Consider the following 15,765-nt stretch of genomic DNA (forward strand, 5'->3'; position numbering starts at 1 on the left):
TCGATATTCTTCTCCCTTCTCTTGATTCCCTTTCCTTCCTCTCCCTTCTTTCCTTTCCTTGTCTCAGCCTTCCCCATCTCTCCTTTTCTCAGCTTTCCCCACTCCCCTCTCCTCCCTTACCACTTCCCTTCCTCTTTCCCTACCTTCCTTTCTCTTTCATTCAGTTCTCTTTCTCTCCCTTCCTTCCCTTCTTTCTTCCTCTTTCCTCTTTCTCATCACCCTCTCAATCCACCCTTCTCCCCTTTCTTTCATTTTTGTGCTTTTCACCCTCTCCCATCTCCTTTCTTATGTGAGTCTCTCCCCCTTTCTACCTCTGTCCCCACTTTCCCTTTCTTCCATTTTTCAACCTTCCAGTCGTCTTCTTACTCCTTCCCCCATCTCTCTTTCCTCCACTTCAATCCCTTCTCTCCCTTCTTCTACTCCTCTTTCTCTTCCCTATACCTTTACTCTCTCTTCTCCTTCACCTCTTCTCCCTTTCACGCTTTTCCCACCTCCTTTCTCCTCCTCTTCTCCTTTCCTCTCTTCTTCTCTTCTTTCTTTTCTTTGCCCTTCCTTCTTCTCTCTCTCCTTTTCTCCTCTCTCTCCTCTTCTCTTCCCCGCCCCCGCCTTCTTCCCTCTCTTCCCCTCTGCTCCTCTATCCTTTCCTCCTTTCTTTCCCCTCCTCCTCCTCTCCTCTCCCCATTTTCTTCCTTTTTCTCTCCTTTCCTCCTCTCCTCACTTTGCCCTCTCCTCTCCCCATCTCCTCCTGCCCTCATCAGCCGCCCAACGGAGACCTACTCCCGGAGTCAGCGCCAGGCCCACCTAAGCCGGTCCACCGAGGCGCGAGGCAAGGAGTCGTCCAAGCTTCCTAGAGCGTCCTAGAGGAAGCGCCGCGGGGGCGGGGCGTCCACGGGCTGGGGGCGGGGCTGGAGAACGGGGGACACTTCCTGTCCGGGGCCGCGGCTCAGAGTCCGGCAGGTGAGCGGCGGAGTCCCGGACGAGGGGACGGGGTAGGTGCGGCGCGCGAGCTGCCCCGGCTCGGCAGGGGCTCGGGCTCCTGGAGCTTTCGCAGTGGGGCCGGGTGGAGGGGTCGCCTTGGGGTCGTGGCTGGGGAGAAAAGGGCGGCCCCGCCTCGCCCGTCCTGTCCCGTCCTTCCCTTCTTAGGGTGGGGGTTGAGGGATCGCCGGGCGCGCGGGCTGAAATCCGCTGAGCCCCACCCCCGCGCGCACCCCCTGCCGGGACCCTGTTCGCGCGCCCGAGGTGGGGAGCGCTCGGAGCCGCCCTCCCGTCCCAGCCTCCTGCACGTCCGCCCCCTGCCCAGGCGGGCCAAATCCCCGTCCGTGCAGCGCCCCGGGGGCCACCGAGGGCTTCCCCCGCGAGCACCCCCAAAAGTAGGCTGAGCTGCTGTTGTGCCCCGTGTACCCAACGAGGGAACTGAGGCTCTGAGAGCAGAACGGACTTGCTGACAGCTCGTGCTTGGAGCCGGAATGCCAAGCCCAGGTCTCCTGACTCTGAGGCCAGTGCTTTTTTTCCACTGCTCCAAGCCAAGGCTGAAATGCTATTCTAAATTGGCCCTGCCTTGAGGATCCGTCTGCCAGACCCATTAATCCAGAGAAAACCGTGTGTGTGTGTGTGTGTGTGTGTAGGAAAAAACTGTACTGAAATTTCATATATTTTTACTTATTATCTTGCCACTTGCCGAACCACTGAATGTTCTGATATTATTTTGGCATTTTTATTTCTTTTTTGAGGTTCAGTGTAATTAACCAGATTGTGCAAGTAATTAACCAGATGACCGCTATCAATTTCTTAATTTGTAAAATGAGAGAGTTGAATTAAATCGGATGATCCGTAAAGTTTATTCCAGCTCTGCTGTTGCAGGATTCGAATGCTGAAAGCTTGATTCTGTGACTCGAGCTTTATTAATATATCAACACTTTCATCTTCAACAAACATTGTATCCATTGTGTGAAAAGCATTATGCTAGGTACTGAACAATATCTAAAATTTAGATGCAATACTTTTTGCCTTGGAGTTTAGAATGGCATTGTGACACACTAACAAAAGAATGTGTATGAGTGCTCAAAAGACAGTATCAGTGAATAGAGGAATCATCTTGGGAGTTAGGAAAACAAGGATTCAAGCACTGCCTCTGACACATTTTGGCTTTGTGGTTATTGACAAAGTTAAGTGTCCTATAAAAGTTTCTACAACTACAGGTTCTAAAACTTAATGATCTGCAAATGCGTTAGTGAAGCAAGTTTCCACAACCACACCTTTAGAAAAAGATGCATTGTTCAGTTATGTCCAATTGTTCCTGACCCCATTTGGGATTTTCTTGACAAAGGTACTGGAATACTTTGCCATTTCCATCTCCAGCTCATTTTACAGATGAGGAAACTGAGACACAGGGTTAAGAGACAGCCCCAGGTCACACATTGTAGGAAGTATCTGAGGTGAGCTTGTACTCAATTCTTCTTGACTCCAGGCCCAGAGAGAGAGCTCTGCTGTACCACCTAGCTAGCTAACACATGGAGAGGTATGAACCAAATGCTAGGCAAAGTAAAGAGGGAAAGGAATGAGTATTACCAACTTTGGGTGGAGAACAATTAGGGAAATGCTATTTAAATTGCACCTTCCTCTTAGTATTCTCATCTGTTGCCTTAGAGAAATGAACAGCAGCCTGTTTCAGATACCTTCCCCCCATACAATTTGCTGTGTAAATGAATGATTTAATCTCAGTTATAAAATGTAGATAGGTAATAACAATAGTACCTTAGAGTGAATGAAAAGTATTACATAAATGTTAAATTAGTAGCAATATGAATGATTCGGTGGGTGAACTATTGACCACTATCATGAAAACAGTTTTTTCTGGTCTGCCTTTGACTCATATTGACAGTGTTACACTGGAAAATTGATTTAACCTCTCAGTGCCCTGGGAAACTCTTTTTGACCATCAATTTCAGAGTAGTTGTCTGATCTAGTAGAGAGAGCTCCTTCCCTCAGAGTACTCTAAAGCAATAAAATCACAGATCTAGGGGGGTGAAATGAGTCCCTTAAGCCACTTTTTCCTTCTTGGGTAAGTTTCTGAACCTTGATGTGTTAGCCTTTCATAATGCCATCCTCATTCTGCCACAATTTTCATTTTTCCCAGGTCTCAGTTGTGCTACATCTTCAAGAAAGCTTCTTTAAGAAGATGGCAGACCTGGGGGGAGAACAGGAATCACCTCCTGTTCCATCCCCCATCAGTTTTTCATCACCTGGGATAACTCCTGGATCTCATCGCCACAAGGCACAGCTCCACCTCCATGATCATCAACATGGTACTCCCTTCAACTATATTCTTTCCTACTCAGATCACCTATATTGTACTTTCCTTCGTAGATCTACTTAATTACCATCCTTATGCATGTTACTAATTTTTCCTTTCAGTTCAGAAATTAGCTAGTGCTTAGCACATAGTAAGCCCTTTAAAATAAATGCTTTTTTATTCATTCAGAGTTCTCCTCAATTGTTCCTGATTAGCTGGATGAAATTCAACAATTATAGGGACAAATTGGTATATTTATGGAATTTGGTGCCAGCAAATCAAATCTAGGATGAAAATGGGCTGGATAGGCACAGAAAAAAAGAGATAATCTGGGGTCACTGTTGACCACAAGCTTAGTAAGAGTCTGCCCTGAAATGCCATTGTGAAAAAAAGCAGTGGAATGCTGGGGTGTGTTAGAAGCAAATTCCTTGGCAGAGCCAAGAAGAAGATGTGGATTTTTATCTCCCTCCTTCCTTAGTGGTGTAGTAAAAAGAAGACTGGACTAGAAATCAAAAGATCCCACTTGCATCTTTTATTCTCTGTATGTTCTCACACGTGTCCACCTCTCTTAGTATCAATTTTCTCCTCAGTGCAAAAAGAGAGAAACTTTAACTAGCTAATCATAAGGCACTTTGCAGCACTGATGTTCTTGGATTTCTGAATATAACACATACAAGACAGAAAGTCATCCTTCCATTAGACTGCATGCATTTACTTACATTCAAGATACTTCTCATTTTAGTTAACAAACTTCAAAAGGGATATGGAGGAAATTGATAGATATCCATAGAAGAGGTCAAAAATAGTTCTAGAAGGTGGAAAATATTTGTGTGTGTGTGTGTGTGTGTGTGTGTGTGTATACACACAATTACATATATAATTTTTATGCACTTTTCTTTGGCTTCATTGCTAAATATCCCACAAATGCTAATTGTTTCTGTATTTTGTCATTTATGTAAATTTGGTGGATGAAATCTCAGAATTTTAATTTTTTTAAACATTTCTCTTATTATTAGTGATTTCAAACAAGTTTTTTCACTTGATTTTAATAATTTGTAGTTCTTCTTTTGAAAACTTATTGTTCATATCTTTTGACCACTATCTATTGAGAAATGCCTCCTGTTCGTGTGTGTATGTGTGTGTATGTATGTATGTATTAATCAATCTCATTGTAGCTTAGTTATCAAATCTTAACAATTTCATGTAAAAATTTATTCCCAATCATAGTTTCCCTTCTTACATTGACTGTGTTGATATTGTTCATGCAAGAATTTTTCAGTTTTGTGATCGGTTTCCCAGTTTTTGATGAGGAATTCTTCCCATAGTTATAGTTGTTAAAGATAGCTTCAACCTTTTTCCTTCCAGGTTTTTATGTGACCTTTTATACTTGACATCACTTTCCATTTGGAATTTATGGTGCAAAATGCTTGTATTTTTTTACTTTAAAATTTAATTGCTATGTACAACCTGCCCGTAACAACCTGTTTATTTATTTATATATCACACATTCTCTCTCTCTCTCTCTCTCTCTCTCTGCACATATATATATATATATATATATATATATATATATATGTGTGTATGTATGTATTTGTGTATTTTTACTTTTAGATACTTTTAGTTAGGAATTCATAGCATTATGGTGAAGGTATTTTTATAATGTTCTGGTTCTTTATGATTTGATCTCTTTGTGGATTGCTTATATTCTTCATATGACCAAATTGTATATTCCTAATAATTAGAATCTTCCAAAGTCAAGAAATGTATTGGCAACCTTAGAGAAATAGTACTTTCACTTCCCTGGAAGTCTTCAAACAAATACTAGACAGCTTTTTGTTAGGGGCTTTTGTCAGTGGTAAAGAAAAAGCTTGTTCAGATGGAAGTAGATGACCTTTTAGGGTCTCTTCTAATTCTGAGATTTTGTGATTCATATTATATTGATATACCATCCTAACTATTTACAAGTTGTTGGATATTTACTTTGTTTCTGGTTTCTTTGGTTATAAGGCTATGTGTATAGTTTTGAACAGGTAGCTTTTTTCTCTACATCTTGAACTTTATGATAATATGATTTCCTAATTGCCAAATCTAATGTCCTTCTTTCAGTTCTCATGCTTCTTCATCTCTTTGTAGTGTTTGATGCTATTGATTTTTCTTTTCTGTCAAGGTTTTCCTGATACTCTGGTTTCCTCCTACATGTCTGATCACTCCTCAGTTTCCTTTGCTAGATCTTCATTTAGGTCGTTCCTAAACCTCTGTCTAGAGCCCTCTTCTTCTATACTATTTTTCTAAGTGATCTTATCAACTTTTATGTATTCCAGTTACTATCTTTATGAAGATGATTCTTAGATCAGTTTGTCTGGAGTTAGCCTCTCTTCTGACTTCTACTGTCATAATTCCCACTGCCTATGAGATATCTTGAACTGGTTGACCCATATACATTGTAAACTTTTAATATCTGAAACTGAGCTTGTTACTTTTATCCCCAAACCCTTACTTCTTCCAAACTTAACTATTATTATTATGGAGGTTACCACTATCTTCTCAGTCACTCAGGCTATTAATCTAGATATAATCCTTGACTCCTCACTATTATATATTCTATGTATCTAATCTATTGCCAAATCCTCTTGATACTACCCTCAGTCCTATTCTCCCCCTGTCACTGCCACCACCCTTGTGTAGGCCCTGCTGGTCAGTCTCCCTAGGTCAAGTCTTTTCCTACTATATCCATCGTCTACTCAGTTTTTTAAATTATATTTTGTTTCAATCAACAAAAATACATCTCACATTTCCATCCTAACTCCCCCAAGTGAGAACAACAGAAAAATTTCATTGCAGACATCTAGTCACTAAGGCAATTGATAAACATTTATTAAGTATATATTACATGCCAGGTACTGTGCTAAGGAAATTTAAAAAAAAAAAAAAAAAAAAAGATAATTTTGCCTTCAAAGAGCTCACACTCTTCTGGGGGAAACAATGTGCAAACAAATATATACAAAGCATGTGACGTACATGATAAAATACAAAGGAAAGGCTCTAGAATGAAGAGAGATTGGGGAAGTTTTTACTAGAAAGGAAAAGATTGGAATTTTGTTGGGATATAAAGGGAGCCAAGGAAATCAGTAGATGGAACTGAAGAGGAAGACCATTCTGGGCATGAGAGATAACTGGAGAAAAATGTATTGAGCCAAGAGATGGAGTGTCTTGTTTGTGGAGCAGTCAGGAGGCCAGTATTTTAGGATCAAAGAATATGAGTCCAGAGTAAGGGTTAGAAGACTGGAAAGATAGGAAGAGACTACTTTTTTTGAAAGGCTTTATTTGCCAAAAAGAGGAACCTTTTGTATTTGATCCTGGAGGCAATAGGGAGCCATCAAAGTATATTGAATAGGAGGTGACATGATTGGACCTATGAGTTACAAAAATCACTTTTGTGGCTAAATGAAGGATGAATTAAAGTGAGAAAAATGTTGAAGCAGGCTATTAGAATTGTCTGGACATGTGGTGATGAGGGCCTGAACCAATGTCAGAAGAAAGAAAGGAACATATTAGAAAGATGCAAAGGTGAAATTGACCAGCCTTATCAACAATTTGGATATGAGAGATAGTGAGGGGTTTGGGATGGTTCTTCAGTTGCAAGCCCTGGGGACTAGGAGGATAGTGTTTCCCTTTACAGTAAAAGGGAAAGAAGGTGGGGAGGAAGCTTATGGGAAGAAGGCAATAGGTTCCATTTTGGAAGTATTTAGGTTCCATTTTGGAAGTATTGAGTTTAAGATGTCTGATGGATATTCAGTTCAAGGTGTCTAGGAAGTATCTTTCAAAAGAGATGTTAGATTGGAGATTAGCAGAGAATTTTGGATAATTAGATTTGAGAATCATCAGCATGGAAATGGTAATTGAATACATGGTTGCTGATGAATTCACCAAATGAAGTAGTTTAGGAGAAGATTCTGAAATGGAACTCAGTCTGCCCACAATTACAGGGCATGACCTGAAAGAAGATCTCACAAAGGAGATAAAAAAAAAAAAAAACAGGTAGATAGAGAAAGAGGTCCTGAAAACCTAGAGAAAAGAGAGTATTAAGGAAGAGAGAGACTTTAACAGTTAAAAGCTGCAGATAGGTCAAAGAGAATGAGGATTGAAAAAAAGGCCACTGTGGCATTTAAGACATTAGTAACTATGAAGAGTTCAATCAAAACAAACTTGCACATTGGCCATGTTCAAAAATAATTTGTCTCGTTTTGCCTTCTAAGTCTTTCACCTCTGTCAGGACGTGAGTAGCATATTTCATCATCAATCCTCTGGAATTGTGTTTGGTAGTTACACCAATGAGAGTTCCTAATTCTTTTATAGTTGTTTGCTTTTACCATATTATTGTCGTTGTACAAAATATTCTCCTGCTTCTGTTCCCTTCACTCTATATATTAGTATGAAAGGATTTCCAGATTTCTCTGAAACCCTCTCCTTCAACGTTTCTTATAGCACAACAGTATTCCAACACATTTCTATTCCATAATTTCTTCATCCATTTCCCAGCTTATGGGTTACCTCTTTATATTTCTATTTTTTGCCACTTCAAAAATATTTTTGTGCATTCTAAGAGTCTGTTTTCTTTCTAGTCTTAGGACTAATCCTAATCTATCCTCTCTAATTCTTCTTCCCCTTCTTCTCTCTCCATTTCCCTATTGAGTGAAGGGTATTTTTGTACCCAACTCTGTGTGGTTTTGTGTGTGTTTCTTCCTTTGACTAGTTAAGATGATAGTGAAGTTCAAGTCTCAGTCACTCCTCCTCACTCTCTCTGTTTATGTAGATGTCTGTTTGTGCACTCTGATTGTATAAGATAATTTTCCCTAACCTCCTTTCCCTTCTCCCTCCCCCAGTGTATTCCTTTTCCTCCTTCCTTCTGTCTCTTCAGATCAAGACATAACAGAACCACTCCCAGATCTTGTCTACTTAAACTCCTTCTATGACTCCTGATGATATTAGAGTTCAAAGGAGACAAATATGTCTTCTCCCCATATTAAAATGTAAGTAGTTTATTCCTATTTAGTCCCTTATGTATTTATCTGTCTGTTTTCTTCACTCAGACACAGCACTTGAACCTCATATTTCCTCTATAGCTTTGTCTTTTTATCAGAAAATCTTGAAAATCATTTATTTCCTTAAAGGTCTGTTTTTTTCTCCTATAGCATTATATACTCAGTTTTGCTGGATAAGTCATTTTGGCATGCAAGTCTGTGTCTTTTGCCTTTTGAAATATTCCAAGATCTCTGTTATTTTATTGTAGTAGCTACTAAATCATATGTGATCTTGACTGTGACTCATTTCTTTTTGAGTGTTTGCAGTATTTTTTTTCCTTAGAAATTGGATTTGTGCTATGATATTCTTGGAAGTTTTCATTCTTTCCAGAGCCTACTTTGATTTCTGATTCTAAGAAACCTGGGCAGTTTTCTTTTAAGATTTTTTTCAAGTATCATGTGTAGGCTTTTTTGTTTTTGTCATGTCATGCAGATTGTCCAGTGAATCTTAAATTTTTTTCCAATCTGTTTTCCAGGTCAGGTTTTGTTTTTGCTTTTGTTTTCTACCTTCCATTTTCTTTATTACCAGTCTTTTGACTTTCTCTTTATATTTTTCTTGCCTTACAAAATCATTGACTTCTATTTGGTTTATTCTAATTTTTAGGAAGCTTGATATTTGGACAAAGTTTTATATGTCTTATGCCAAACTGTTAATTCATTTTCTAATGCTTCTTCCATAGCTTCTATTTCTTTTCATTTTTTTCCCCTCTGTTACTCTAATTCCATTATAAAAGTATTTTTCAACTTTTTTTTAAACTTCATCTCTTCCAGGAATTAGAATTCCTCAACTAGAGTTGAGTTTCTGTCTAAAATGTTTTCCTTTGAGGCTTTGTTTGAAGATGTTTTGGGGTCATTCTCTTCTAAGTATGTCTTGAGCTTCTCTGCCACTGTATTAAATCTTTACAATAGGATTCTTTGCTTGTTTGTATATTTTTTCAACTCATTTCCTGGCTTTGGACTTGATGTTGTCTGCCACATTTCTGGAGAAAAAATCTGGGCAAGATGTTTTCTTGGTGACTGAATATTGTTCTGGTCCAGAATCTCAAAGAAATGCTAAGGACCTGCAAACCTCCAGTGTTCCCAAAATGATCTTAATCCAGGACAAAATCTGATTGCTATTCTCCATGTCTGATCTTTGCAAATTTCTTACCTGGATTTGAGACTGAGTCACAGTAAACTGTTGCTAGACTCAGGTTCTGCCAGCCAACTAGAATTCTGTCAAAGTGATAGAATTTCAGGCTCCCCTTTGATCTGGAATTCCTGCCCTGCTTATTCCTCTCTAGTCTGGGCTAGGCAGGGAACTGAGACTCTTCTTTTTTCTAGAGATCTGCTGACGGAACACAATCCCTATACTCAGGTACCCTTCCCTACCTTGTACATGTGATGCAGAACTGATAGTAACAAAGCTTCCACTTGGCACCTATTTTCTTTTCTTTTCTTTTTATTATAGCTTTTTATTTACATATCTCTGGTTTATTAGTAGTAATTTAGAAGATATATGCATAGGTAATTTTTCAGCATTGACCCTTGCAAAATCATCTGTTCCAGCTTTTCCCCTCCTTCCCCCCACTCCTCTAGATGGCAGGTAGACCAATACATGTTAAATATGTTAAAGTATATGTTAAATACTATATATGTATGCATATCCATACAGTTATTTTGCTGCACAAGAAAAATCGGACTTAGAAATAAGGTAAAATTAACCTGAGAAGGAAATCAAAAATGCAAGCAGACAAAAACAGAGGGAGTGGAAATGCTATGTTGTGGTTTATAGAATTCTTTCCCTGGGTATAGCTGGTTCTCTTCATTATTGAACAAATGGAACTGATTTGGTTCATCTCATTGGTGAAGAGAGCCACTTCCATCAGAATTGATCATCATGTCTGATTCTTTTTGTACAGCAAAATAACGTTTTGGTCATGTATACTTATTGTGTATCTAATTTATATTTTAATGTATTTAACATCTACTGGTCATCCTGCCATCTAGGGGAGGGGGTGGAGGGTAAGAGGTGAAAAATTGAAACAAGAGGTTTGGCAATTGTTAATGCTGTAAAGTTACCAATGCATATAACCTGTAAATAAAAGGCTATTAAATAAATAAAAAAAATTAAAAAAAAGAATTGATCATCATATAGTATTGTTGTTGAAGTATATAATGATCTCCTGGTCCTGCTCATTTCACTCAGCATCAGTTCGTGTAAGTCTCTCCAGGCCTCTCTGAAATCATCCTGCTGATCATTTCTTGAAGAACAATAATATTCCATAACATTCATATACCACAATTTATTCAGCCATTCTCCCACTGATGGGCATCTACTCAGTTTCCATTTTCTTGCCACTACAAAGAGACCTGCCACAAACATGCACATACAGGTCCCTTTCCCTTCTTTAGTATCTCTTTGGGGTATAAACCCAGTAGTAACACTGCTGGGTCAAAGGATATGCACAGTTTGATAACTTTTTGGGCATAATTCCAGATTGCTCTCCACAATGGTTGGATTCATTCACAACTCCACCAACAATGTATCAGTGTCCCAGTTTTCCCGCATCCCCTCCAACAATCATTATTTTTTCCTGTCATCTTAGCCAATCTGACAGGTGTGTAGTGGTATCTCAGAGTTGTCTTAATTTGCATTTCTCTGATTAATAATGATTTGGAACACTCATATGAGTGGTAATAACTTATTCCACCAATAATGCATCGTCCCAATTGTCCCAATTCCCCTTCAATATTCAGCATTATCTTTTCCTATCATCATAGCCAGTCTGAGAAGTGTAGAGTGGTATCTCAGAGTTGTTTTAATTTTGGCACCTATTTTCATCTTAGTGCCTTGGTATGAATCTGGTAGTGACCTAGTATGCATTTAGGACCTCCTCTTACCCTAGTGCACCTAGCATCTTCCTAGGCACTAGTGTGCTCCTTGCCCTACCTGTTCCCAGTGTCTGAAGACTTCTTTGGCTCCTTCTGCTGATCTGTTTTAGAGAAATGATTTGTGACTTTTTTCCTAGATTTCTCCATCAGGATTTAATCTGATTTTTTAGCTCTGTTTGAAGGAATTTTATGAAGAGGAACTTGGCTATACTGCTTCCTACTACTCTGCCATCTTGGCTCTCCTCCATTGAGTTCAGATTAATTTTCCTAAAGGCTATTCTGATCATGTCACATGCTCCTAATTTAATAAATTCTTGTATTTTTCTATTGCCTCCAAGATAAAATATAAAATCCTGTTCAGTTTTCAAAGCTCTTCATAACCTATTGCCTTTCTACCTTTCCAGTCATCTTATGTTTTCCTCCTCCCTTCCACATACTCTGATATCCAGTGACACTGGCTTCTTTGCTGTATCTTTAATGAAATACTCCATGTCTTGACGTCCCCCATGCCTGATATTTTCTTCCTCCTCATCTCCAACTCTTTGAATTCCTGTCTTCTCAACTAAAGTCTAACCTTCAAGTAAACCTTTCAGTTAGTCAATCAACAAGCATTTTTCGTAATCACTATATTTAAGTCAGTGTCTTCTCTGAATCAAGCTTTTTGCTAAATACTGGGGATACAAAGAAAGGAAAAACACAGTCTCTGCTCTCAAGGAGTGCACAGTCTAATGTGGGAGATAATATTCAAACAATTATGTGTAAACAAGATATATGCAGTATAAATTGTAGATAATTAACAGAGAGAAAGCACTAGTATTGGGAGAGGTTTAAAAAAGCTGCTAAAAAGGAAGAACTTTAACTGAGACTTGAAGGAAGGAAACCAGAGAAGCCAAGAGAGTGAAGATGAAGAGGAAGAAAGTGCCTGGTCTAGGAGACAGTCACTGAAAATTCACACACAAAAAAAGTGTTTTTTTGTGCGAGGAATAGCAGAATCCAGTGTTACTATATCAGAATGATGTGGTGCAGCCCAACATTCATTGTAGTAATAGCCCTCAAGCTAGCTATTGGGAGTGATGTGGCACAGGCTTGGAGAATGTGTGTGAAGTAAAGGGAGGTGGGCCCAACATCTTTATTCCACTAAGCTATCCTTCAAGGATGTCTGGTTTGTCAACCAAAATTCTGGGCTGCTCTTTTTGCACCTGGACTCAAACACTGAGCACTTCTTAGTTTCATGAAAGAAGAAAAAGGTCATTGTTAAGTCTCCATTACCAAATTTCTCACTAATCATATGAACCCCAATCTCATGATGTCATTTTCCTTGCTCTGTTTTTTGTTCTTTACTCTCCCAACTTCACCTCAAACAGTTTTTCCCTATAAATTTATCTGTTTGCTTCTTGCTATCTCCCTTTCATGGAATTTAGCTTGCTTTAATTGGCATACAATTATAATAAAACTTTACCTTGATTTAGAAATTAGAAAGGTTCTAAATTCCTGTGGGATGCCTGTGATACTATCCCAGAACTCCAGTATATTTTAGGGATCCCTTGAACTCTAACAAGGAGTAGAAGACTGGAAAAGTTTGAAGGTTTTTGAACACCAGGCCATATTTTATATTTAATCCTGGAGGGAATAGGAAGACACTGGAGTTTGCTGAATATGGTATAGTGACATGGTCAGACTTATCTTTTGAGAAGAGCAACTTGGCAGCTTAGCAGAGAGGATGGTGTGGTGAAAAGTAGTGACAGACTTGAGACAGGAATACCCACTCAAAGACTGTGGCAGTAGTTCAAGTGTGAAATTCTGAGGGCCTGCACCAGAGTAGTAGCAGTATCAAAGGAAATAAGAAATTATATCAGGGATGTCAACAAATGACCTTTCACAAGAAGCCTTTCCTGTTGCCTACTGTAGGACTCAGTTACTATCAGCTCCCTGAGAAGCTCTGATGATTCAGAGTCTCTGAACTGCAGACTCCCCATTGGTATATGATTCCTGCCCTGGTTATTCCACAGTAGGCTTTAGCTTGGGATGGAAACTAGCAGGCAGGTCCTGCTCTCCTCCTGGGGTCAGAGCCACATGGCTACTATTTATTTCTATATTTGTTTCTCGATCACTACACAGCTAAGGTTTACAAGTGCTCCTCTCTGTCCCACTTAGATGCAGGTTGCCTTCTGAGTCCGTCCTAGATCTGTGTAGAGAGCAACAGAACTGCCAGACAATACTTATTCCCATGATATCCCAGTGTTTTCCTGCCCTGGTGCACAGCTACAGTTCCCTTTTGGTTCCATTAACACTAGAATATTCCCCATGGCTCACTTTTGTCCATACCCATTTCCCAGTGTCTGTAGACTTCTTCTGTTTGTTTCCCTTTGCTGACCCACACTGGAAAAGATGACTCACCATTTTTTTTCCTCAGATTAAACTAACAGGAATTACATCTGGTGGATTTTCTAAATGTTTGCGGAGGGGAATTTAATACAGATGGGCTGTACTTCTTCTGGCCATCTTAACTCTGCCTCCTTGTTAAACCCTAGAGGACAGATTTAGAAGTACTAGGCAGATATTATAAAGAAGCAAAATTTAGCTTGACTTAATGGAGAAATTCCTGACAATTAGTCTTGTCCACAAGTGAAATAAACTCCTTTAGGAAGTAATAAGAATTCTTCTCTGGTTCCTTAACAGGGATATTATAGAGCAGAGGATTATAGCCTAGGATTCACTGACCCCCAAGAGTCTATGACTTTGGGGGATCTCTAAACTTGAATGAAATAAAATATAGATCCTTTTTTTAATATACTTGTTTTCTTTTCTAACATATTTTATGCATTTTAAAACATTATTCAGAGAATACGTGCTGGGAGCAGAGGAACAGGATGTCCATAACATAGAACCCCTGTTGTGAGGAATTCCCTGTTTAGACAGTGGTTATACTGGGTGTCTTCTTAAGTCTATTTCACCTTGGAAAGTTCATGAAACAGAGATAAGTTTCCTCTCAGGATCACAATACATAATATGTAGTGAATTCATTCACTAGATAGATTTGCTGTGTCTTGGGCCCTATGTTCTATGCTAAGGATTATGTGAAGAGAATTGGATGCAGTCCTAATCTCATAAAACAGTATGAGAGGAGCTCTAGGAGTATGGGAATTTAGGGAAGAAAGGTTATATCTGCTGAGGATGAGGGACATTTCAGCAGATTATGGGTGGAAGACAGGGTTTAGCACTGGGGAGAAGGTAGTTCAGGAGTCTCTGGGTAGGGACAGCTAGGTGGTGCAGTGGGTGAGTACCAGGCCTGAAGTCAGGAGGACCTGAGTGTAAATCTGGCCTCAGACATTTAACACTTCCTAGCTGTGTGACCCTGGGCAAGTCACTTAACCCTGATTGCCTCAGCAAAAAAAAAAAAAAAAAGAGTCTCTGGGTGTAGAGAGATGGGAATCTTGCAGGTCTACTTTCTGCAGTCCCTGGATTCCGGTTGCCAGGACCTATGGCTTCCTGTGAGTAGCCTGACAGAGGAAGCCCTTGATTGAAGGGAGGTAGGAAGAGTTCTGCTTTTGCAGCTTGTTATATAGACTTGAAATGGTCACTTCACCTTTGAGCGGTTCCTTTTTCTTTTCTTTTTTTTTTTTTTATTTTTAGCCCTTGTCTTCTCACTTGGGTTGATGATGAGCAGATGAGGTTGATAAAACTCTGAAATGGGTCATAGACAAAGTTTGAAGATTTTCTTCCCTCAGAGATTCTCAAGTAGACAATGGCTAACCTTTCTGAAGCATCAGAAAAACCTTGTGCAAAAGCTAAAACCTGGGCCAGATGAATTTTCTAGCCAAACCCCACTATCTTCTGCAAACTGCCACTTAGTAAATATGGCCTTTTTGAAGTTCAAGGTTACCAGGGTTCCAGACCAGTGTCACAGTGTCCCCAAAGAATTTGGAAGGTTAATTTCTAAGTCAAGGCAAAGTTTTATTATAATTTTAATGCCACTTAAAGCAAGATAAATTTCAAGAGAAGAAGATAACAAAGAGCAGGGAGCAAACAGGTAAATTTATAGAGCAAAAAATAGAGAAGGGTAAATGATGACATGAGATTGAGAACAATATGATTTGGTGGGAAGCTTGGTAATAGGACCTAACAGCAATCCCCTTTCTTCTCTTAGGAAACTCCGAAGTGCTCATTGTTTGAGTCCAGGTGCAGGATAGCAGCCCAGACCTTTTGATGACAACTAGACATCCTTGAAGTAGCTTAGTGGAATAAAGATATCAGGCCCAGCTTCCTTTCTTTCACACACATTCTCCAAGGCAGTGCCACATCATTCCAAGAAGATACATTCCTAAGATGACTACGTCATTCCCAAGGCTGGGTAGTTTGGGGTTTCTTGCAAAGTATTGGGGTCTTTGCTGCTATTGAAGTTTCTACTTTGTCCCTGTTTGCAAATTCTATATCATCAGGCTTAATTTTTATCTCCCTTCCTCTTTCTCTTCAGTTTGTCTCACCTCCCCAAAACCTTTTTATTTCTTTTCTCCTTTT

At 39.5% G+C, this 15,765-nt stretch overlaps 1 protein-coding gene across 1 annotated transcript in view; it reads left to right on the forward strand.

Moving 5' to 3' along the window:
• The first annotated feature begins 853 nt into the window (after positions 1–853).
• Positions 854–15,765, forward strand: part of GLI4 (GLI family zinc finger 4) — a 34,710-nt gene continuing 19,798 nt past the window's right edge. Inside the window, exons 1-2 of the mRNA XM_031947311.1 lie at positions 854–989; positions 3,137–3,305. Of these exons, the coding sequence (XP_031803171.1) occupies positions 3,179–3,305 (127 nt within the window). The 5' untranslated portion in view covers positions 854–989; positions 3,137–3,178. The remainder of the gene's footprint in view (positions 990–3,136; positions 3,306–15,765) is intronic.

This window comes from Sarcophilus harrisii, chromosome 1 (genome assembly GCF_902635505.1).
Source record: "Sarcophilus harrisii chromosome 1, mSarHar1.11, whole genome shotgun sequence".
In the NCBI taxonomy this organism is placed as follows: Eukaryota; Metazoa; Chordata; class Mammalia; order Dasyuromorphia; family Dasyuridae; genus Sarcophilus; species Sarcophilus harrisii.